At 38.8% G+C, this 22773-nt stretch overlaps 1 protein-coding gene across 4 annotated transcripts in view; it reads left to right on the top strand.

Annotated features, from left to right (window-relative positions):
* NFATC1 (nuclear factor of activated T cells 1) overlaps positions 1–22773 on the top strand; it is a 136149-nt gene that overhangs the window by 86502 nt on the left and 26874 nt on the right. For 2 of the 4 annotated variants that reach the window (XM_087930996.1, XM_026699475.2), the window contains exon 9: positions 18140–18519. In XM_087930996.1, coding sequence (XP_087787122.1) covers positions 18140–18519 — 380 coding nt within the window. Of the gene's footprint in view, positions 1–18139; positions 18821–22773 lie in introns of all 4 variants that reach the window. The other 2 variants (XM_026699474.2, XM_026699473.2) reach the window with 1 other exon arrangement.

Here is a 22773-nt window from a genome sequence, read left to right as displayed (position 1 = left end):
ATAACTTTACCTTTTAGAAATCATTTATATATAATCTTTTCCTACACAAAAACTTAGCTCATTGATGGGAGCAAAAGAATGTAACGAAATAGTCAGGTCCTTTTGCTTTGAGGACAGATTTCCCAGTAATAAATCTTAATGCCCCCAAATACATTGTGATATATAAACATAAATAATACATTGTGATATATAAACATAAATAATACATTGTGATATATAAACATAAATAATACATTGTGATATATAAACATAAACACAGTTTTCTTTATGTACATGTACAAATTTGTGCAAAAATTCAGAATGCAGTATAAAGTTTATTATACAGCACTAGCCAAAGAATTACCATACCGTTGATCCAGCTCCACAAATTCTGGCTGAATCGTTACAGTGGAACAATTACTATTTTTGAGGCTTAGGAATAGTTTAGTGGTTCTTGCATATCCCACATGTTGTTTGTACTGAGTTTTGTTCTCAGCATATCAGGTTTTCTTTATTCTTTTAATTCTGCAAATAAAAAACCTTTGTAGTTTGCTGCACCAGTTTATCATTGTGGAAATATGGTACCAAGTCTGTCAGAATCAAGGCTACAAAACTTCATATAAACACTAGATGGTAACAAAGAATTAAGAGTTTTCGATACGTTGTTGCTTCCATCCAGTGGGCATCTGGATCTTCAAGCACCCATGAGCCAATTTTTTAAAAAGGCTCTGACTGGCTTCCTGTGCTTCTGGATACGTATAAATGTCCTTTATTCTCTTACTTGTTTGTAATCTTATTGTATTATGTGTATTTTGCATTCTGTTTGGTTTTATTATACTACCTCTCAGAATCCAGGTGAATCCTAAATTGAATAAATTAAATCAAATCAAATCACAACCTCATTTGCAGTTTCACACATGCATGAAATATATAAAATGCATATGCATGAAATCTTATTTGGATGTTGTGCTTTAATGGATACTCAATATCCCGACTATTTGAATAAATCCAAGAGTTTACTATATAAAAGCAAATTAAATAAACTAGTGTACATATCAATAGGACAGAAGAAAACTGCTTTAGTGAAAGTTACTGCTATAAGTAATTGTAAGCTGCCCAATGTCTACAGAGATTCTCAGTGATCTCAGTCATGGTTGTCCCAAAGGTGCTTTTTTCAAGAGGCAACTGGACTTTCTGGGTTTTTCTTTGAAGATGTTTCACTTCTCATCCACAAAGTTTGAAACAGGCTGCAGCCTAGTAGTGAGCCGTGACCCAGGGTTGGGGACCCCATGGCGAGTGGGACCTCATCAAAATGTTGCCAGGATGCTCTCAATCTTACACGGGAAAAGACCCGAACACGCCAAGACCTGCATATGCATATACATATATACACACACATACACACACACAGAGAGAGAGAGAGAGAGATTTTTAAAATATCTTTTTCCACTCAATGCCTCTGTTTTCGGGAGGAACAGTATGAATTCGTCCTTCGCTGTCTACCCATATAATTCAGATCACTCCTTCCCATTAATCTGTGCCTAAACCACAAATATAGTCCCTTCCAGATGTGCTGCTGGACTTCTTTATCAGAGAATTCCTTGTTGGGATGATTGTTGGCCAGAGTGGTGAGGAATTCTGAGAGTTTACACCATACTTCTAGAGAGATAGTTTAGCAAAGCTGATTTATACTTGGGAAGCCATGAGGGGGGGGGGTTTCTCCCTTCATCATTATGGTAATAGTATTGTTATTGTATATAGCAGAAGCATCTCCTTGCCATTATACTCTGCTGACATTGATTTCAATATGACAAAGAGTAGATTCAGTCCCACATCTGTAGACCTGGATGAAGAGCTGAAGAGTAGAACTACAAAGTTATTTTCTCCAGACTGTGTAGAAGAACAGGCAACAGTATCCCTTCTTAATGCTTGGTTTTAATGCCAGTCATTTTGATAGAAATTGCTACTATAATAATGAGTCACACTAGATCATTCACTTCTAAAATTTCACGAATATGAAGGTAGGTTGGTTCCTGATTTTTAAAATGTCTTTTGCAACCAACATCTGTTTTAAAACTCATATTTAAGGCCAAGTAAAACCACTCATTCTGCTTTAAACCCTGTGCCAGCCACATGATTGACAGTGAGAAGAGTGCCAAATATATATTTTCCAGATAACAATACTTTCTTTTTCAGTTGTTTGTAATTTTGTCTGTCAGTATCCATTTTTGTTAAATACTGAGAGTCTCATTCTACCATTTGATATTCTGGTCTTGCAGTATACTATTAGCCACCAGACCACCTCAATGAAGTGAAGGTTATAAAAATTCATGAAGTGACACATGAAGCATCAAAGCAATTGACCCAAGATACAGCAAATGTTATAACAGTTTTTTACTAAAGAACAAAGTTACAATTATTACAGTTAAAACCTCAAAGACCTCTTAGAGATTAGCAAAAGTCATGTTAAAAATAAAACAAGAAGCTGCCCATCTAAATTTTTGAGGTACAATCCATGTTACTTGAATTTAGGCAACCTCAACTAATCATATATTTTATATACAAAATGTGATTATGTGAATGCCAGTAAATAGACACAACTAGAAAAATTTCCCCTGCTCTGTGTGTGTGTATGTGTGTGTGTAATTTTCTCACCTGCTTTGTTCCTACATACTTTTCTCCATATGATCCCATTTAATCATAATGTCGATGGAGATTCTCTGTCATCCAAGTTATGGTTGTCCCAAAGGTGCTTTTTCAAAAGACAACTGGATTTTGTTTCTCCTTGAAGACATTTTGCTTCTCATCCAAGAAAGTTCTTCAGCTCTGACTTCAGTTCTTCCATCCTCCAATTTCAGTCAGAACTGAAAAAGATTATTGGATGAAAAGCAAAATGTTTTCAAAGAAAAACAAAGTCCAATTGCCTTTTGGCAAAGAACCATTTAGTCATAATATTGAGAATAAGTCCCAGTTTGGTTTATTATTTTTGTTATAATACTATTCCCAAAGACTCAGGTACCTCTACTGTAGGTACAGAAGGGAGTAGAGGATAGTGGCTGAATCAAAGAGATGGTAACACCAGTAGGTCATTCTCTACAATCATGATTGAAATGTATTTCAACCTTTGAGTCCCCCTGTTCTGCATGATGATATATTATTTTAGAGGAGATGAAGAAGAAAACAGCACCTACTTGTTTCTATTCCATGGCCTGATACAGCCTGTTGTCACTGATTTCAGTTTAAAAGTGAAGAACTGAAAAATTGTTCAGATTTAGCATTTTGTTGCTAATTTCCCACTGAGTTTTCCCGCTCTTAAAAAATATAAAGTGATATGCACCATAAATTTGAACTTCAGCTAATAACAATCCCTCTCCAAAAGCTTAAATAATGGTGTCATTTGGCATGTCATCCTTGGTGAAACTGAAATTTCAACTACATTTAGCATGTGTGGGCATGCAAAACTAAAATGGAATCTCATTTATAATGCTTTCAATTTTTAGAGGTAACTTTCTGCATTGTAGTAAGAAAATCCTCATGATTCTGAGGATACTTCTGAAAATAGTGATCAGAAGTCAATTTTGTCAGCATTGGGCTTGACTTCCTGTTTTGTAACTATAATTATCTCTTTGACTATTTGCAGTGATAGTTCTCTAGTGATGACATTTAAGAGACTTTTTCGCATCCTGCCTCCACCCACTATATTTCATTTTCTACACCAGCACATTTTGGTTAGCCTAAAGTAGGGCAGCCTTTCTAACTGTTACTTCCAGATTCACTGGATTGTACTTCACATAATTGCCATGTGGGAACTACAATGAGATGTAGACAAAGCATATCTGGAAGTTTAAGGGTTGGTTAAGCTGAATTAGAGAAAAATAATGAATCTGCAATACAGTGTGCTTTACTCCCTTGGTTGTAATAACCATCTCCATTTTTTATATTAACCTCCTGGTGAGATTTAACTTAAAATATTCATGCAAAGTTGAACAAATTCTTTAAAATTTATGGGTCAGCAGAATTTGCTATCGGACGACAGGGAGAATAATGTTACAAAAATTGCAAAGACGATAAGGATGTGAGGCATCCAGACCCAAACTGAGCAATGTGGTATAAGCAGTACAATGTAGTGAGCCATGTACAGATTTGTACATTGGGGAAACAACAGCCACTTCATAAACGCATGGTACCACATAGAACAAACTATCAGGACTAGATTCAGCAGTTCATCTGCATTTAAAAAAATAAAGGACACTCTTTGAAGACAGCAAAGTCTACATTTTGGACAGAGAGGACCATTGGTTTGAAAGAAGAGTTCAGAGGCTACCTATGTCAAAATTGAACAGCCCTCTCTCAACAGAGGGGGGAGGGATACGACATCATCTATCTCCAGTCTACAACACAATCCTTTCAACAGTTCTAAGAAGCCTCCACACCCATTTGCACCACTCAGGTGACCCTGATGACAGAGATCAATCTCCAGGTGGCCTTAACAACTCACTAAAAGAATGCAAATAACCAGTTGTCTGAAAGGAGTATAAATCCTTCCATTCCCTCCATCCAGCCAGAGCTAAAGAAGCTGCTTGGATGAGAAGTGAAACATCTTCAAAGAAAAACCAGAAAGTTGCCTCTTATTTAAGACTTATGGACTTCAACTCCCAGAATTCTCCAGCCAATTAAAGTCCACAGGTGCTCACATTGCCATGCTTCGACATCCCTGTTTTAGATGAAGTTTATTAATATATTTTTATGTGTTATAGTGTTTTAAAATCAGATAGTATCACAAGTGTCAGGATCAACAATTCAGAATGCCTATGATTACCTGAACAGAAATGATTTGCAATTGACTTTTTCATTTTTTTTTCTTAAATGAAGATTGCAGATGTATGGCTCCTAAAATGGGTCTGTAGTCTGTTTGTGCATATTCTACATATGGAAGATGACATTTCTGGCATGTAAATTATGCAGGGGATTTTTATTTGATGTAATAAGTTCTGCCAATTGCACTTCTTTGGAAGGTAGCAGGCTTTAAGCACAGGCTATACAATTATAATTTAAGATAGTTTAAGTGCTACTGTCACTGGTAATCTGCACAGATGTAAAGGTTGGCAGAACACTACGCAAAAAATTATAGATTGCTTTCAATTAGATTTGACTAAAAATGATTCACTTTTGCTGATTGCCAGGTGATATGAACAGAAGATTTTTCAGTGATTGCCAGGTGATATGAACAGGAGATTTTTGTTGTTGTTGACAGATTTTAAAAATGAACGTTTTGGTTATGGTTGTGTGATAAATTTTGCAATAATACATGCAGCAGATGCTCTATGCTAAAGGTATTTTTATTGGTTCTTTTTCTACATTACTCTTCGTTGTAGATTCTTGAATCTTGAGAGCCAAAGTATAGGTAATATTTTTCTTTATGTAATTGGGATGATAGGATTTCCAACTTAGATAGGTCTGGGCATAAGTAGATTTCTTGTACTTCCCAAAATATTTCAAGCAGCGTAGCCAGCATTGAGATTTCTGTAAGTTGAAGTCTGCATATCTTGAGGATACTTTGAATGGGAAAAGCTGCTATAAGGAGATGTGAAGTTACTTACTGTAGTCAAATTAAAATGCTTGATTGTGAATGTAACATTATTGGTACCTTTGTGAATAAGTGATTGTCTTTTTTATAATATCAAAGTTTTTTAAAAGTCAATATATAAATATATTTTCCTATATGAGAAAAAGAGGCTTCTGATCAGTAATTTGCTGTTCTTGGCATTTTTTTAATAAAATCTTTCAGGAATTATGTGAATTCACCCACCCACCCCTAAAATGGCTATCATTTTGTTACTGTTAGGAAATGCAATACATTATTCTGCAGAGTTTGGATTAATGACTGAAACTGGAAAAATATTCTCCTAAATCCTGCTGCGAGAGTCCAGGATGGGTTAGACTCTTCCTGATGACATCATCAAGTTGGGTCTGTCTTGTATAAAAAGGACTGCCTGTGGGAGTTTTCCCCCATCTTTGACTCAGCTTCTTTCGATGACCATAAACTGGTGTCTCTGAAAGCAGTTTAGTTAGCAAAAGCGAAAGCTATCTTCATCATTGGCATCCACTCTCCTGCAACGAGGATTCAACATTTTCTTCAACCGAGGGAGACTGTAAATAGGGAGTAACCTTTGATCCTCCCCCACAGTCTTCCCTCAGCGATTTTGGCAGCACCTCTCAGCTGATCGTAAATTGTCACTTTATTGCCAATTTCACCATTCAAGGCTGTTTACAGCCTAAGGAGCGATTTAACCCCTGCATAGCCTGTAGTTCTTCCGAGCAGCCAGTTTGGAGGCTTCTTCTTCAATGGCACGTGGTGAGTGGCCATTTTGAACGCTTCTTCTAAAGAAAGTAGCGAGCAGCCGTTTTAGGTGGCATCATCCCCCAAAGGCCAGCTTCTACTATTCATAAGCTCCTGTTCAGGCTACTGCATAGACAACACATAGTGAGGATGGCTTCCAGCACCTTTTGTGTCTGTTTATGCATATTATGGATCAAGACAAGGCCCACACAGAGCCTTCAGGCCTGATCTCTCAAGGCCTCCAAGCTGGCAAGAGAAAAGAAGGAGACAACGTTTCCAGTCTGTTCAAAGGGAGGTGGCGGCCAAGATTAGGGCCAAAGCTTTGGGCCCTAAGAAAACATCCCAGGCCGAATTAAAGGTAGAGAAACGAAGGCATGCAGCCTTAGAAAGGCAGTTCAATAAAACTATTGAGCAAATGAGGCTTCCCAACCAGCCAATCTTCTAGTTGTTAAGCAGATCAGGCCCCAATTTTTAAACAGGCCTCTTGGGACCTCTCTTCAGCTTGGCCCTCCATGGCCCAAGGTGATCTCGATCTAAACTCGAGGCTTTCTTCTCCCCCACTGCAGGCCTTCGCCCCTCAGATCCATCATTTGGTGGCAGACCCAACTACATCCAAGATGTAGTCTCCATTGCCATCAGACAGGGCCTAGCAGAAGGGCTGCTATGAATTTTTCGACCCTCAAATAGGGCCTGCCCACCCCCTTTGCTGGCCTACTACAAGCCAGATCCCCCAGAGGGGACTGTTTCACCCACAGGAGCCCAAGGGCCCTTCTGCTCAATCAGAATGGGGGGTGCTAGAGTAGGGAGTCTATACAGAACCATCGGAACATAGCCATTCTCCTGCTTCTGAATGGGATGAGGGAGAAATCTGGGACCCCAACCTCTCTGAGGAAGAGGAAGATCTGTTACCTGATCAACCCCCATCAACCACAAAACGGCTTTATTCAAGCCTTTCCTCCACAAGGCACTGGTTACTGCCCAGTGTCCCCAGAGGAGGCTGCCCACGAACCTCAGCTGGTACAGTCGGGGTCCAGAGATTCCCTCTTCTCCAAAAACATAGTCCACTCAAAGGTCCTTCCATCACCCAGTTTTTCTGGATCTGATCAGAATTAATTTGCCTCTCCTGCCACAGGCCCTTACCCATCTTCATATGACAGGCAGTTCTACAATGTGGGCCCTTCCCTCGCTGCCGCTCTTACAGTTCCCTCTGTAGACTCTCCAACTGACCCGAGGATGTGCTTTAGGCAGGGAACAAATGTGCCAAGCAGATATTAAAATGTAACCATCAGGCCTCTGCTTCAGCTCTCTGGGCCTTGACTGTTGCATCATTTTTCACAGGTCCTCTATCCGCTGGCTGCACCAGCTACAAGACCGCATATCTCCATCAGACTTGAGATTGCATCAAGATTTCAATAAGATTGTAGCAGCAGCGGAATTCACTGGGACATCATCCTAATTTCCACCAATTCTCCTCCAGGGCCATGGCTTCGTCTGTGGCAGGGAGGAGACTGCTATGGTTATGAATTTGCAGCAAAGCCTCAGCGCAAGTGGAAGCTGGCTTCGGGCCCCAGCACCAGTGAAAAGCTGTTCAATGATGCTCTTGGTCCATTCATTGTCAAAACGAGGGTCAAAGGAAAAGTTCCTTCCTCGCCAGGCTGGAGGGCAGACTTCCATCCTGCCCCTTACCTGCCTCCTCCATTTAGGCCCAAAATTACTTCTCGCTTCTCCAGGCTGCAGAGAGCTTATTCCCAGTGCCAAGAGCAATGCCCTGACATACCGGGCAGACAACAACAAACTGCGGGTAAACGGCCCTTTCGTGAGGGAAGGGGTTGCTCATTCCATCGCTCTAAATAATCCCTCATTCTTCAAATCAGAGGTCATTTGGCCTTCTTCTCATCCAAAAGGGGAGGAGTCAACGACGGACGCCTGGGTACTCAATACAGTAAGGTCAGGGTTACAACTAGAATTTCTATCATCACCCCCAGGAAATTTCCTGCTCTGCCCCATCTCAAGGGCCCTTATGGAATCGGCCATTCAACACCTAATTGACATAATGACCATTCAACCAGTCCCTGAACTCCAATGGGATGTGGGTTTTATTCTTGGCTTTTTGTTGTCCCCAGGGCCTGGCGGGGTGGCAAGCTATTCTCAACCTAACATTTCTGAATGCGTTTATCCCATTCAGGTGCCTTAAAATGCAGATGCTGCATTCTATTCTAAAGAGTGTTCGGGAGGGCTGTCTGCTCCCTTCCATTGAACTTACGACCCATCGGCAGCTCCTCAGGTTCTGTTATAAGGGGAGACACTACCAATACAGGACCCTGCCCCTTGGCCTTTCTTCAGCCCCCAGATCATTTACTAAGCTGGTGGCAACCTTGCCAGCCCTTATTAGGGCAATCCCAGAAAGAGTCCAGTGTTACCTGGATGATATACTGGTCCAGTCATCTTCCCCATCTAGGGCAGCAGAAGATTTGGATATCACCATTCAAGTTCTCCAAGAGCGTGGCTTCTCTGTCAAAGAGGCCAAAAAAGCCATTTTACTCCCACCAATTCCTTACTCCATCTGGGAGCTGTATTAGATACTTTTTCCTGCAAGGTGCCCTTGTCCCAGGAACATCAGGAGAGTATCAGTTTATTGGCCATATAAAATCTAACCCTAGAGTGCCCCTGGCTACGCTTTCCAAGCTCCTGGGGAAAATGATATCATGCATTAATATAGTGCCCTGGGTTAGATTCCATGCCAGGTCGCTCCAACGGTTTCTTCTACCTCATCAGAAGACAGGTAGGAATTGTTCCTCTTTCAGGTCAGATTAACTCCATTGGTCCTTAAATCTTTTCGATGGGGGTCATCTGAGGCGTTTTCCATGGGACTCTTATTCAAGGAACCGGACAGGTTAGTGCTGACCATGGATGCCAGTCTGTATGGCTGGGGAGCCCCCCCTTCAATCCAGGGTGGTCCAGGGACCATGGTCCCAGGCAAATTTGGCCCATAATATTAATTGGCTAGAGCTTCGAGCAGTCCATTTGGTCCTGACACAATTAGAGGATGCTGTCTCAGATAGGGACATCCTGATCTTGTTTGACAGGGTGTCAACCAAGGCACATTTTAACCGCCAAGGTGGGACACATTCAGGACCCCTGATGTTAGAGGCAGATCAACTCTGCTTATGGGCAGAGATATACCAGGTATCGCTCAGAGCTGAGGTCATTGCAGGCGGGACTAATGTTGAGACTGACTGGCTTAGCAGAGCCACCACTGACCAGGCAGAGTGTCGTTTGCACCCCGATTTATTTCAGGAGCTGTTGGAGCACTTCGGATTGCCAGCAGTGGATCTCCTCGTTTCCTAGGACAACACGCAACCCCCGAGGTTCTACTCCAGGTGTGCAGTTCCGGGGGTGGAGGGAATAAATGCTTTGCGCAGCCCTTGGCCATGGGAACTCCTGTATGCCTTTCCTCCTCTGCCCCTGATTCCGGGGGTCTTCCAGAAACTGGGCAGAAGAGCAGAACTTATACTTGTAGCCCTCACTGGCCCAGAAGGCTATGGTTCACAGACTTAGTAAACCGTTCCAACTCCAGTCCTGGGAGGATTCTGGTACACAGAGTGCCACTCAGACAGAGGCCAATATTGCTTCCAGAGCCCCAGTGGCTTCAGTTGGCCATCTGGAGATTGAGCGGGGATCCCTGATCCAGAACTATCATTCCTCAAGAGTAATAAGAACTGTCCAAGCCGCCTGGGGACCTTCCACCAACTGTATCTATGATGCGACCTGGAAGGCTTTCAGTGATTGGTGTCATAAGTATGACATTGCCCCTTCCGGGGCCTTAATTGCCAGATGCTGGACTTCCTCCAAGAGAGCCTAGACAAGGGACTTTCACCTAATGCTCTGCAGAGGCAGGTTGCAGCCTTGCCCTCTGTTCTATCCTTGGAGGGAGTGGAATATTTGTCTAGACATCCCACGGTCCATAGGTTTCTGAAGGGTGCTACAAACCTGAGGCCTCCAGTGGTCATCAAGATCCCACATGGGACTTCTTTAAAGTATTGCAGTCGCTGACTAAGGCCCCATTCGAACCACTGAGGTCAATTCCCTTGCAGTTTTTTGTCTTGTAAGGTGGCATTTCTGGTAGTGATCACCCCTTCTAGAAGGATTTCGGTCCTGTTACCTCATTTCTGTCCCCTTCCGCTCCATGACTTAGAGCGCAAGTGGTACTCCCTAGATATTAGCAGGGTGCTTAGAATTTACATCAGACGTCCCTCTACATTTAGCAAAACTGAGGCCATGTTTGTGTCCATTCCCCTTCCCATTGGGGCAACAAAGCCTCTCCTCCCACCTTGAGTAGGTGGATCACGGCATGCATCACACAGGCCTTCTAACCAGAGCCCTTCCAGTACCCCAGGGCCTAACGGCACACTCTGCTAGGAGTGCCTCGATTTTAGCTGCCTGGGCCACCCAGACACCCCTAGTGGAGATTTGCAGAGCGGCTACGTGGACCTCCCCATCTCTGTTCATCAGACATTACCATCTGGACTTCTATGTCTCGAGGAGTGCGGCTTTTGGCAGACGGTTGCTTCAGTGAGTGGTTCCAACTTTGGAGAGACTTGCTGGATGAGGACTTCCTGTGGACATGTGGGCTTTGGTATGTCCCATCCTGGGCTCTCGCAGCAGCATTTAGGAGAATGGGCGTTGGTAAATTTACCTGAGAACCCTTTCTATAGATGCTGCTAGAGAGCCCAGCCCTTCCCTTATTTCGTCTGGACCATGGTAAGATGTGTTAATGTTAAGGTTAAAGATTCTGTTTGGCTTTCAGAGACACTTCCTACAGTCTGTCAGGTACTTTCGCCAAAGCTGGGAGGAAACTTCCACAGGCAGTCCTTTTTATACACGACAGACCCAGCTTGATGATGTCATCAGGAGGAATCTAACCCATCCCGGGCTCTCTAGCAGCATATATAGAAAGGGCGTTCTCAGGTAAATTTACCAACGCCCAATTTCATCACTTCAAGATTTTCGTTGCTTAGTTAAACAATCTTTCTAATTATTACTGCCTGTAACAAAATTCAGTTTATAGATGGTTTCATATAAAGAATCAAGCAGCCAGTGACCACTTTCCACTGTTGTTCTATCTGAGTTGGTCTAAGACAAAGAAGGGTGACCTTTTTCAGCTGACAGTCATCTTACCATAGTTAATCATAAGGTGAAGAAAAAGTCATTTGATGCTTTTTTCTCCTTTTTTTAAAAACAAATTTTATTGATTTTACAATTAAAAACAAATCAACAACACACACACAAATAGAAAAGCAAAAAAGAATAGAAAAAAAGAAAGAGAAAAAAGAATGGAAAACAATTAAAAACATTCTCATTTTCGACAGTTTATAAGATCTTTTCTTTATTTTCTCCTGGAGATTTGGCTAAATAAGATGCTTGCATGTGAGCAACAAAGGCATTTGAGGCAGTGTTTTTCTTGATGGCAATCTGGCTAATTTTCTTAGAAAGATATTTTGGCAATCCACTCTAAAGCAATTTCTCCATATTATTCAGGAGGTAAAAGGTAAACAAGAGCTTAATATAGTAAACAGCTATGTAGCATTTACAAAAATGATAAAGCAGCCATTATTATGAGACAAAAAGAGAATGTAAAAATGTCTGTTTATTAACAAGCAAGAAACAAAGCTCATCTGTAAAAGATTGCTGGTGCTTCTAGAAATAAAGTCAAACCTAGTGGAAATTATATCTAGGACTTTGGAAAGGCATTCTGAACATTTCACATGTAAAATTTCTGCTGGAATTTGGGAAAACCATTTTTCAGAATTTACAATGACAACCATTCCTTGGAAACTACTGTATATTTTGGTACAGGTAAATTGCCATCAATGCCATCTTGTTGTGAGTTTCATTGATCTAAGCAACTTTTGATTCTACTCCAGGAGTACAGGTAATCCTTGAGTTACGAATGTATTAGAGCCTGCTAATTACATTTGTAACTCAAGGATTCATTTGATTGAATCACGTTAAATGAACGTGATCAATCCTTGCTTTCCCCAGTGCATTTCCTAATCAACTACACAGGTTGTTCAATGCACATGCAGTATTTCAGGGTGGGGAAGACCATGTGGGACCTAGTGCTGGAGCAGGTCACCCAAGGCCTCCCCCAATCCATTGAGATACCTCACGTTCCCCTGGAGTCCCCACAATTGCTTCCCCCCATTCCTGCCCCACTGGATCTCCATAGACTGTCCCTGCTTTGCTAGCGTCTAATGAGACAAAGGAAACCAGCTCTGTGTTGATTGGCTGCCATGCCCCCAATCCCTGAAGCTGCTCATTCGAACTAGACAGTCAAGAGCAAGGCTACTTGGCGCAGGCCAGACTGGGCCCAACTATGCCTGCAGACCATCATGGCAGAGAAGCCGGTCTTTTATTCAGATGGGCAAAGCTTTATATCTCGCATTCTTACAGCTTCACTGGCTTCTGAAGAAAAGACTTTGGCTTCTCTATCATGTAGGCAGCCTCTTCTGGAGCTCTTTGAATAGTAAGTACGAGAAATGGGGTGGGGAGAAGTAAGTAGAATACGGGCAAGCATACTTGTGGAGACCCAGCGGGGCAGGATAGGGGGGAAATAGGCAGGGGGCATGTATCTCTGCAGTCGGTCCTAAGGACAAATAACCACTGTGGTGCTGTAACATATGTAACTTCAGGACCAGATCGTAAATACTTTTTTTGGGTGGGGGTGTCATAATTTTGAATGATTGTTGTAACTCAAGGAATACCTGTATTCTATGATAAAATAATCAGATCCTCATTGGAATAATGGAGATGCTTTTTTCAAAATAATCATATTCAGAGGCTCCTTTACAGATTATATATTGCCCCAGCAGTGTTTTAATTAATTAACTAATTTAATGTTGCCATCTCATAGAATGGGCATGACTTGGCTCCAACTTTGTTTAATTTTTATATGAATATATCAGCAGTTACAGTGGAATCTGAAGTTTTCTGTGACCGGGCTGGTGTATTTGTGTCTCTTATCATTGGTTGATGATTCTATTCTGCTATCCCTATGCAATTAGGATTGTTCTGACTGCTAATGACTTTTTGCAATACTGTTTATTAATAATACGCTATTAATAAATGGACAGTGAGTCAGAAGTACATTAAGTGATTATACCAATATAAATATTTAGCTATCCATTTCCAGTATAATTTGAATTGGAGTATACCCAGGTCATCAAGACTATCACTAGCCAGAAATATATTAAGTGCCTTCTTGCCATTTCTTTCATGCAATTTCACTATTCCAAAGGAGATCAGTTGGCATTTCAGGTTTTTCATTCAAAGATTTTATCCGAACTTCTTTATGGGGCTTCCTTGTGGGTGCAGGATATCACAAATGAGCTGGAAAAAATGCTATCTATTGTGAATCTTATTCTGTCTTGGGTTGTAGATGCATTCAGTGTGTTAAGCTAATTTCATCCATTTTAAGAATTGGACTCCTACTGTAAAGTTTACTGCATTTCATGCTTGGCCAGTATTATGTTTATCTGTTCATTTATCATATTGAAACTTATATGAATCTATTTTAATTTATCTTTATTATTTAAATTTAGCATTAGCTTAGCATTTTTCTATTGTTATTTCATATTTCATTATATTCCCAAAACACATGCATGTAAATTCTTTGATGTGTTTGATTATAAACTTTTGTATCAGTATCTGTATCAGACAAGTGAGATGTTGAACTGTGTCAGATTGCAGATACAAACAGTAGAGAGAGTATCATTTCTTAAAATTACAGGACTACTGTCCATACTCACAAAACAGAACCTGACGTATCCCTTGCATATAATTTCTCTTCTTTATTCGATGCCTGGTCTTCATTCTTCATTCACTTCTGATTCCATTTCGTGTCATATTTTTCTAATCAGAAAAAAATTGATTTCTATAGAACAACGAAGGTGATTGTGTTTGAGATACAATGGGAAGAACCAGACAAAACAATGCATTGTAAACATTAGAATGGTATATATTTCCATGCTTGGAAATCTTCCTTAAAAGAACATAAAACGTAGATTCCATTTACCCCTTGCATTGTTATATGAATAATGTCTTACAATAAAAAATGAATCAGTTCTTCTAAGACCTATTAACAATCTAATGCACATTTTGGCTTCATTAATTGCTCATAAGTAAGTAAGCTGCGCCAGGCCTCTCTTCCAAAAGAACCTCTGTTTCCATGCCTCTACAATGTCCTGTCTCTTTGGTAATTTTTGAACAGCTAAACATTTTAACGGCAACTGAGAAGCTCTTCATAACTAAATTATTTAGGAAGAAATAGTAATTCTAAAAGCTCAGAATAAATGACTTCAAAAGATAATGATGCTTTATAAAGATTCTAATAGAAGATAATTGAGGCAAGATATAGTACTTTAGTATCAATTTTAAGTAAAGAGAAGTTCTTATTTCTTCTAACATGGTCAGTTGATGAGAATGGCTATTTTCCGTGACAACTATTGATGCAATAAGCTAACTACTTTTGTTGTCTTTCAGTTTCCTAAAACATATATCTTATTTTTCACTCATCCTAACAACCATGAACCAAAACAGGACCTTACGTATTATAGAAAAATGAAAAATGAAACTTTTTAAAAGTTTAAAAGATTTAAAAGTCATATTTTTTAAAAATTCCCACTTGTTCTCCTTCAGTGAAACTGTTTTAAGTTTTTCATTAAGATTTTGTGAACCAATCTTTTACCAGTTCACAACTTTTCATTTCAAACACTATAACTGGCATTTCTCTCCCCATATCCAAGTATGCATAGAACTGTGTTGTCTTTATGAACTGGTCTTGCTATGAGGTCTTCATAGGGGGTCCTCTCAATAAGAACAGCAATGTATAGTTGATGTTGCTTCAAACATATGGTTCTAGTATTAAATTGATTGATAATGTGATACATGTGTTAGCCTAAAACCATCATAGTTATTGTGTATTAAATCTTAATTAATTTGATATGCTAAATATTATTAATTCCTAAAATTAGGGCAATATATTAAAATCTAACAGAGTTCAGGATAATATAAAGATCATGGAATGTCTAGAGGAAATCTTGTCTCCATTTGTCATTTTTAAATTTTGAACAAAAAATTCATTAATTGATGGTCTTTGTAAAGAAGTTGGTAGATAGCATCATTATTCACCATTTTTATTGAGATTAGGCAGTCATAATCAGTCATTTCAGCAAAGTATTCCCAAATGTGAAGCTTTCCAGGTATCCTGAATTTAATTTTCCATCATCCTAGCTAATGAGGTGAATGACTGTGCTAGTTGAGGCTAATGCTAAATTTGAATAATGATCATTTTTTAAAAATAAAATAAAACAACACCATTGCAAATAAATATACAGATATGTCTTAATAGATACTAAAGTGCCAATTTGATGTAGTGGTTAATAAGACATCAGGCTAGAAATTAGGAGACCATGAGTTCTAGTCCTGCCTTAGGCACAAAGCCAGTTGGGTAATTTTGGATTAGTCACTCTCTCTCAGTCCCAGGAAGAAGAAAACGGCAAACCACTACCAAATCTTGCAAAACAACAACTGTAGGCAGTTGTCCAGACAGTCTCCAGCAGCCAAGCTTACTTGAAGGCCCCTAAATAAAAAAAATAAGGTAAAGGTAAAGGTTCCCCTCGCACATATGTGCTAGTTTTTCCTGACTCTAGGGGGCGGTGCTCATCTCCGTTTCAAAGCCGAAGAGCCAGCACTGTCCGAAGACGTCTCAGTGATCATGTGGCCAGCATGACTAAATGCTGAAGGTGCACGGAATGCTGTTACCTTCCCACCAAAGGTGGTCCCTATTTTTCTACTTGCACTTTTTATGTGCTTTCGAACTGCTAGGTTGGCAGAAGCTGGGACAAGTAATGGGAGCTCACCTCGTTACGCAGCACTAGGGATTCAAACTGCTGACCTGCCAACCTTTCAATCGACAAGCTCAGCATCTTAGTCACTAAGCCACTGTGTCCCTTAAATAAATAAATTATTATATAACTTATATTAATGTTTATCTCACTTTGAAAGTAAAATCGGTGTTAAGCTGCTAATATTATTTAAATAGTACATGCACAACTATGTTTTTTTTAAGTTTTTCAAAATACTTCCACTTAAGGATAATACAAAGATTCCAGTGAGAAAAATATTTACATAATAGTTAGAATTTCATCCAGGTATAAGCCAGGCCTAGGCCTAGGAATTCTGGTGATTAAACTAAAGCTGCTACATCCTCAATGTTCATTGGGACATAGTTTGCTCATTTTATTTTTAATATTCTTTCTACGAATCAGCAGACTGCTTCATATATAATCATTCTCCTGTCATCCTCAGCAAGCATTCACCTTTCTGTTGGTAAATGTCTATTCTCAGTCATTCAAGTCATGGTTGTCCCAAAGGTGCTTTTTGAAGAGGCAACTGGACTTTCTTGTTTTTTGTTGAAGACATTTTGCTTCTCATCCAAGAAGCTTCTTCAGCAGTGGAAGGATTTATATTCCCTGCAGACAGCTAGTCATTTGCATTCTTTTAGAGTTGTTGAGGCCACTGGAGGCTTATTACCCTGAGGAAACACATAAACCTCCAGTGGCCTCAACGACTCTAAAAGATGAGCAGTAAACAAATAAATAAATAAACAAATGACCAGCTGTCTCTGCAAGGAATGTAACTCCTTTGAAGTGAAACATCATCAAAGAAAAACAAAGTCTAGTTGCCTCTTCAAAAAGCACCTGTGGGACTTTCTATAGGTAATGAAGGAGCTTGCTGGTCGATCTTTTAACTGTCTTCTAAATGTTTATCAGGTGGGAAGCCATTGTTACATTTGGCCACAGCCTTTTTCATTAAGATCAAATGTGTTAGTGTTGATTTCAATTAACTTGTGTCACTTATTTTTAAATATACAAGATTTTGTATTCACAACAAATTATATACAAATTAATTCTTTGTTAATGATTTTTTTCTTCTTTTGTGATAATTAACTTCCAACTCTAAACCCAAAACTTAACTTGTATCTTACTTGCAGGCAAAGTATCTATGAAACTACTATTTAAATCACATCTCTGTTTATAAATTGTGTTTAAAGAAAATATTAAGTGTTTCCGTGAACTGATAAAACTGATAAAATTTAGTTTAGTCTCGAAGTAGTATTCTGAATTAAATAAATGTGACTTGGAAACTTACCTTAATGAAATATCTCTGTACCATTGTGCGGATTATAAAAATTATATATAGACACTATTATTATTTTTAAGGTAGTTCAGTTTTTGTTTCTAGAAAGAAAGGCTTCATGAAGGAATTATGTATTTTTTCTTAAGCTTGTCATTCTCTCTGAAGTTTTGTTTTTGTGAACTCTGAAAACCCCTTCGCTAACTCCCTATGCTTGAATTTACCCTTTGTGCAGACATCTATCAAATGGGCCATCAGTAGCAGTTGACAAGCAGTAGTACATCCAAGTTTTTTTAAAAATTCCTTTGATTACTACAGATCCATAGAGCCCTTGGGTCCAGGGCTTCTACTGTAGCACAGCTATTTGCAAATAGATTTTTATAGCACATTAGAGCTGGCGGAGAGTCCAAAAAAAATAGCCTTTTTCAGTATTAGAACCAGCTGTGGCTTTCTTGCTTGGATGAGTCATTCGTATTTTGGTGAGGGAGGGGAGAGAACTAGCTAAGGACACACAGAGCCTTATTCAAGACTTTGTTTGTTTTTGCAAAGGGTATCCTAGCCACAAGCCAACTTGATCATATTAACTCTATGTTTATTCAAAGCACTTTCTTTTTCTTTCAACAGTTCCAATTATAAAAACAGAACCCTCTGATGATTACGAGTCTGCTCAAACCTGTGGACCAAGGAGCCATGGATTAAGCCCTCTCTCTAAACCGTATTACAGCCAGCAGATCATGATGCCTCCTGATCCTGGCTCGTGCCTTGTAGCTGGCTTCGCTTCCTGTCAGCAGAGAAACAGTGTGATGTCATCATCTCCCGGCTCTAGTCCTAAGCTGCATGATCTTTCCTCTCCTGCTTACAAGTGCATCACCAACCCAGGCCATAATCATCTAGGACTTCAGCAGACGGCTGGAGGTGTCCCCACCATACAGGAAGTGCCAAGGTCTATTGTTGTGCATCCAAGCTCTCCTGATCAGTCATCTCACATCATGCTGCAGCCGCAGGTGAGTCAACATCTGAGCAGTACCTGTTCCCTTGGTAATCAACAAGCACTCTATCCCAACAGTCCCTCCTCTCCAGTTCCATCTATAACCCAGGAGTCAACCTATTTTCAGTCCTGCAGTCCAACTCACTCAACTGTAATGGGCCAACAGCAGCTGCCGAATGTTCAAAGAAATGAAACTCCAGCAAATCAGCCAGTGTCATTGACCGACTTGCATGAGGACAATAATCATAATTTGGCCCCTATGCCCGTAACAGTCAAGCAAGAACCTGAAGAATTGGACCAGTTATACCTGGATGATGGTAAGTCTGCAGATATAGAGGTTTGTGTTCAGCCATTTTGTGTTCAGCCATTGAGTTATTGTAGCCTTGTGGAATATTCAGGAAAGGGGAAGCTGACAACTAACAGCCTTGTGGAATGGCAGAGAAGTCTGATTGGATGACATATGTATGATGGCAAGATTTATTTACTGTTATCAACATTAATGAAAGTCCATAACCTAAACATTAAATGCTATTAGTCATTGTTAAAGTATCTGCATGCCCAAGAACTAAAGTATAATAACATTAACCATTATTGGTCTTGGCTTAAGCCATAGCCAATGGCAAGTAAAATGACATTGAAAGCTATCCATCATATAGCAGCTTGAAATACATAAGCCTATTATTTAGAATTAAATGATGAAAAAGTGTTATATTTTATCTAAGAATACCTATGTTTAAAAAAGGCACAAACGTTTTCCTTCTCTAGCATTTGAAATTAAAGCTGTTTCCATTGCCACATGAAAAAAAAATCTTTGTTTTGAATTATAAATCATAGCTAATTTTGTACATACATCTACATATTTCATACATGTATATTCTGCATGCACCATTACATTGCTAAAATGCTACACTGAGTCTGTCCAGCTTCCAAAGATTGAATCATTTAAAGCAATAAAAGATGAAATCTGGAATTTATTGCATTACTTCACTGAATTGTGATGCAGTGTTTAAAGTCGTGAACGGTATGATGTTTGACCTAAGGCAATGAAAGAAGTCCTTCCAAAAGAAATACCTTTGAATAGATTTATTTTTTTAATCAATATACTTAAATTTCTCTTGTAATAGAAGATTACAAGATAGCCTGTTTGGTTTAATGGGAAGTAAACATTAAGGCACAATGGTAGAAACCAGGAGACTGAGAGTTCTAGTCCTGCCTTAGGCATGAAAGCCAAGTTGGGTGATTTTTGGTCAGTCGCTTTCTCTTAGCCCGTAATGTAACTCTCAGGTGATGAGCCAGTCAAATAATTCCTTTTGCAACTACTGGATCAACTCAATTGATTGGAAAAAAGCAGATTGTGCACTTGCAGGAAAACACTAGGAAGGAAAAAGAAAAAAAAATAGTCACAATTTGTTTGTATGTGTTTTTGCAAAAAGTATTTGTAATATTTCACTCTAACCCAAGGCAGCATGACTAAACCTAGATTCTCATTTTAAAAATTAAAATGTGAAGCTTGAATGGCAAATATTGCATTTTCTTGTTTTAGGGATCATAATATCGTTTTTCAAAATTAAAATATCCTATTAAGATTTGCTATAATTCTGAAAAGAAATTAAAGAGGTATTCATCACATCCAGAATGTCACATGGCTCCCCAGTTGCTTTTAGTATAATATTCATGTGGCTAATATAATAATACATTTCCTATAAAAACATTAAATTAAACAATTTAAAAAATTCAGGAAAGCCCTTTTTATATTCTTACGTCAATAAAGATGTTTCCATGCCAGAGCATCTGAAATGTATCATTAATCTAGTTACTTTTCATTTTTATGTCAGTGTTTTCCATGATATTGAAATTTTGAGTCATTCATGTGAAACTTGCACATATTTTTAAATTTTTACCAAATCCAGACACGTACCTGCCATATTACACCCCAGATTTAACAATTGTCAATAAGAAAGACCCCTTCCAAAAAAAGTGTGGCTAGTGGACGTAGCAATACTTGAAAACAGCAGAAGAAAAACTGGAGAAAATCACAAAATGCAAAGACCTGCAAATAGAAGTAGAATGACTATGGCAAAAGAAAGCAAAGATAGTACCAATTGTAATAGGGGTCTTGGGTGCAATCCCAAAACATCTGGACTCCATTTGAACACCCATCGGCATTGGCAAAATCATCATTAATCAACTGTAAAAGGCAGCGTAACTTGGAACAGGTTACATCATGCAAGGAAACCTTTAACATCAAATAACAACATCTAACTATACCAGATCCTTCAGAAGGAATCAGTGGGTGAATAAAAATACCAAATCCAGTCTAAACATTTGGCTGATTATGCAAACAACCATAATAATAATAATTTCAGTCAAAATAATTTCAAAAGAACAATTTAAATCAAAATTAAAAGTTTGTGGCATAAACTGGCTACCATGATCCCAGTGGTTGTTAACACACTGGGTGCTATACCAAAAAATCTTGGTGCATTGACAAAATCTCTGTCACTTACAAAAAGCCACACTACTTGGATCCACACATCGTACACCAAAAGAAAGTCCTAGGTTCTTCGGAAGAGCTCGATGTGTATAAAGGCCAACACTGACTAAAATACTGGCAGCTTTGATTTCACAGTTTGGGGTATATAATTATAATAAAAACGAACCACTTCTAGAAGCAGAAAAAGTGACCATATATATGAATATACCACAGAATAAAATAATGATGATGATGATGATAATAATAATAATAATAATAATAATAATAATAATAATAATAATAATAATAATATACAAAATAATACAGAAGAGGGAGGGCTCTTTTAGTTCACAAAGTGCCTGTTCCTGAAGTTGATCATGTTTGGTTTTCATCAAAATATAACTTTTCAAAAAGTGTTCCCCTCTGTCTAGCACTCACAATATGTTGGCATTTAAGATTATTTTGAAAATGATAGTATTTGCCATTTCAGCATCAAAGGGAGGCCGTTTGGATTATTAATCTTATTAATGTTCTTTTGGTATATTTTGATTCCTACTGCACAATGCCATTCAGTTGTGAAGTTATTTCCTACCATTAAGGACATCAAAGAAATTTGCAAGGGTTATCAATAAATGTTATCTCTATAAGCGACAAGGGAACACGTCAGCACTAACAGGAAGAGACTCCTGGAAACTAACTGATGAGCCAATTTTTCTACACAGGGAGATACTATTAATCAGTGTTTTCTTGAATATGTTGATAACAATTCATGTTCTACAAAAAAACAACAACAAAATAATAATTCTTCAAAGCATGAAGTGTTAACATTAGGTTGACATTTCAGAAACAACCTATTGGTTTCTGAAATGTGAAATGGATTGTGTCTTTAGGGTTGTGGGAAACTACAAATGAAGACTTTGAAGAAGTAATCTTGAACACTGTAGGTAAACATCTGAAACAAAAAGAAAGGACCCTAGAAGAGGTTCTGATCGTCTTGAGGGATGGCTCAACCTTTGATAAAGTTCACATGCTTATGTTGTGTTGAATAAACATAATTATGTACCCATCATCTGAACTGCAGATTATTATTTACAAAGCATGGTGGCTGAAATCAAATATGATAAATCATATCATAATCTGATTCAGGATAATGTGTGACTCAATTTAGCATACCCTTATAGCACTGTTGTTTGGCATGGGGAACGTGACATTGGACTGGAACTCAAAATATTCGGCATTTGCTATGGAAAGGTCAAATTGCACATTCTCCAGAATGGCCTTTTGCCTTCCAGATTGATCCTCTTCCTGTTCTCCAGTAAGTGTGGAATGGTGAGAACTATAGTCTGATCCATCGGGAGAGGAACAGGTTTTATAAGACTGCTGTACAAGAATCCTTTTCTGGAAAGAAGCAAAGCAGAGAAGAATTTCAATGTCAGAACCATCTGTAATTGTTTTTTTTTTTAAAGTACTGCATGCTTTGACTTTGTTAATGATAATTCTATATTGTCCTACAGGGATGTAACAATGGGAAAATAGAGGTTTTGTTTCCAGTGAAATTTCAATATTAAAATAAGTGTAGTTAGCTTGATAACAACAAAAGATAGACAGCAAAAATGTTTATTCATCATGGTTGCTTTCACCAGCTAAACTTATCAGTGAAAAAAGTCAAAATGGTGGTCACAACTGCACAGGAAAGCCCCACTCTAATAAATAGCAGTGGGTATAAAAAGATATGTCACAATGTGTTAGATGGTTTTGAAAAAGGAAAGATTATTAGATTCACCTTCAGTGACTCTG

Source organism: Pseudonaja textilis, chromosome 3 (assembly GCF_049901715.1).
Source record: "Pseudonaja textilis isolate UNSWEBS1 chromosome 3, rPseTex1.2, whole genome shotgun sequence".
Lineage (NCBI taxonomy): Eukaryota > Metazoa > Chordata > Lepidosauria > Squamata > Elapidae > Pseudonaja > Pseudonaja textilis.
Note: the sequence above shows the minus strand (reverse complement) of the source record. Positions and strands in the feature narration are given on the sequence as shown.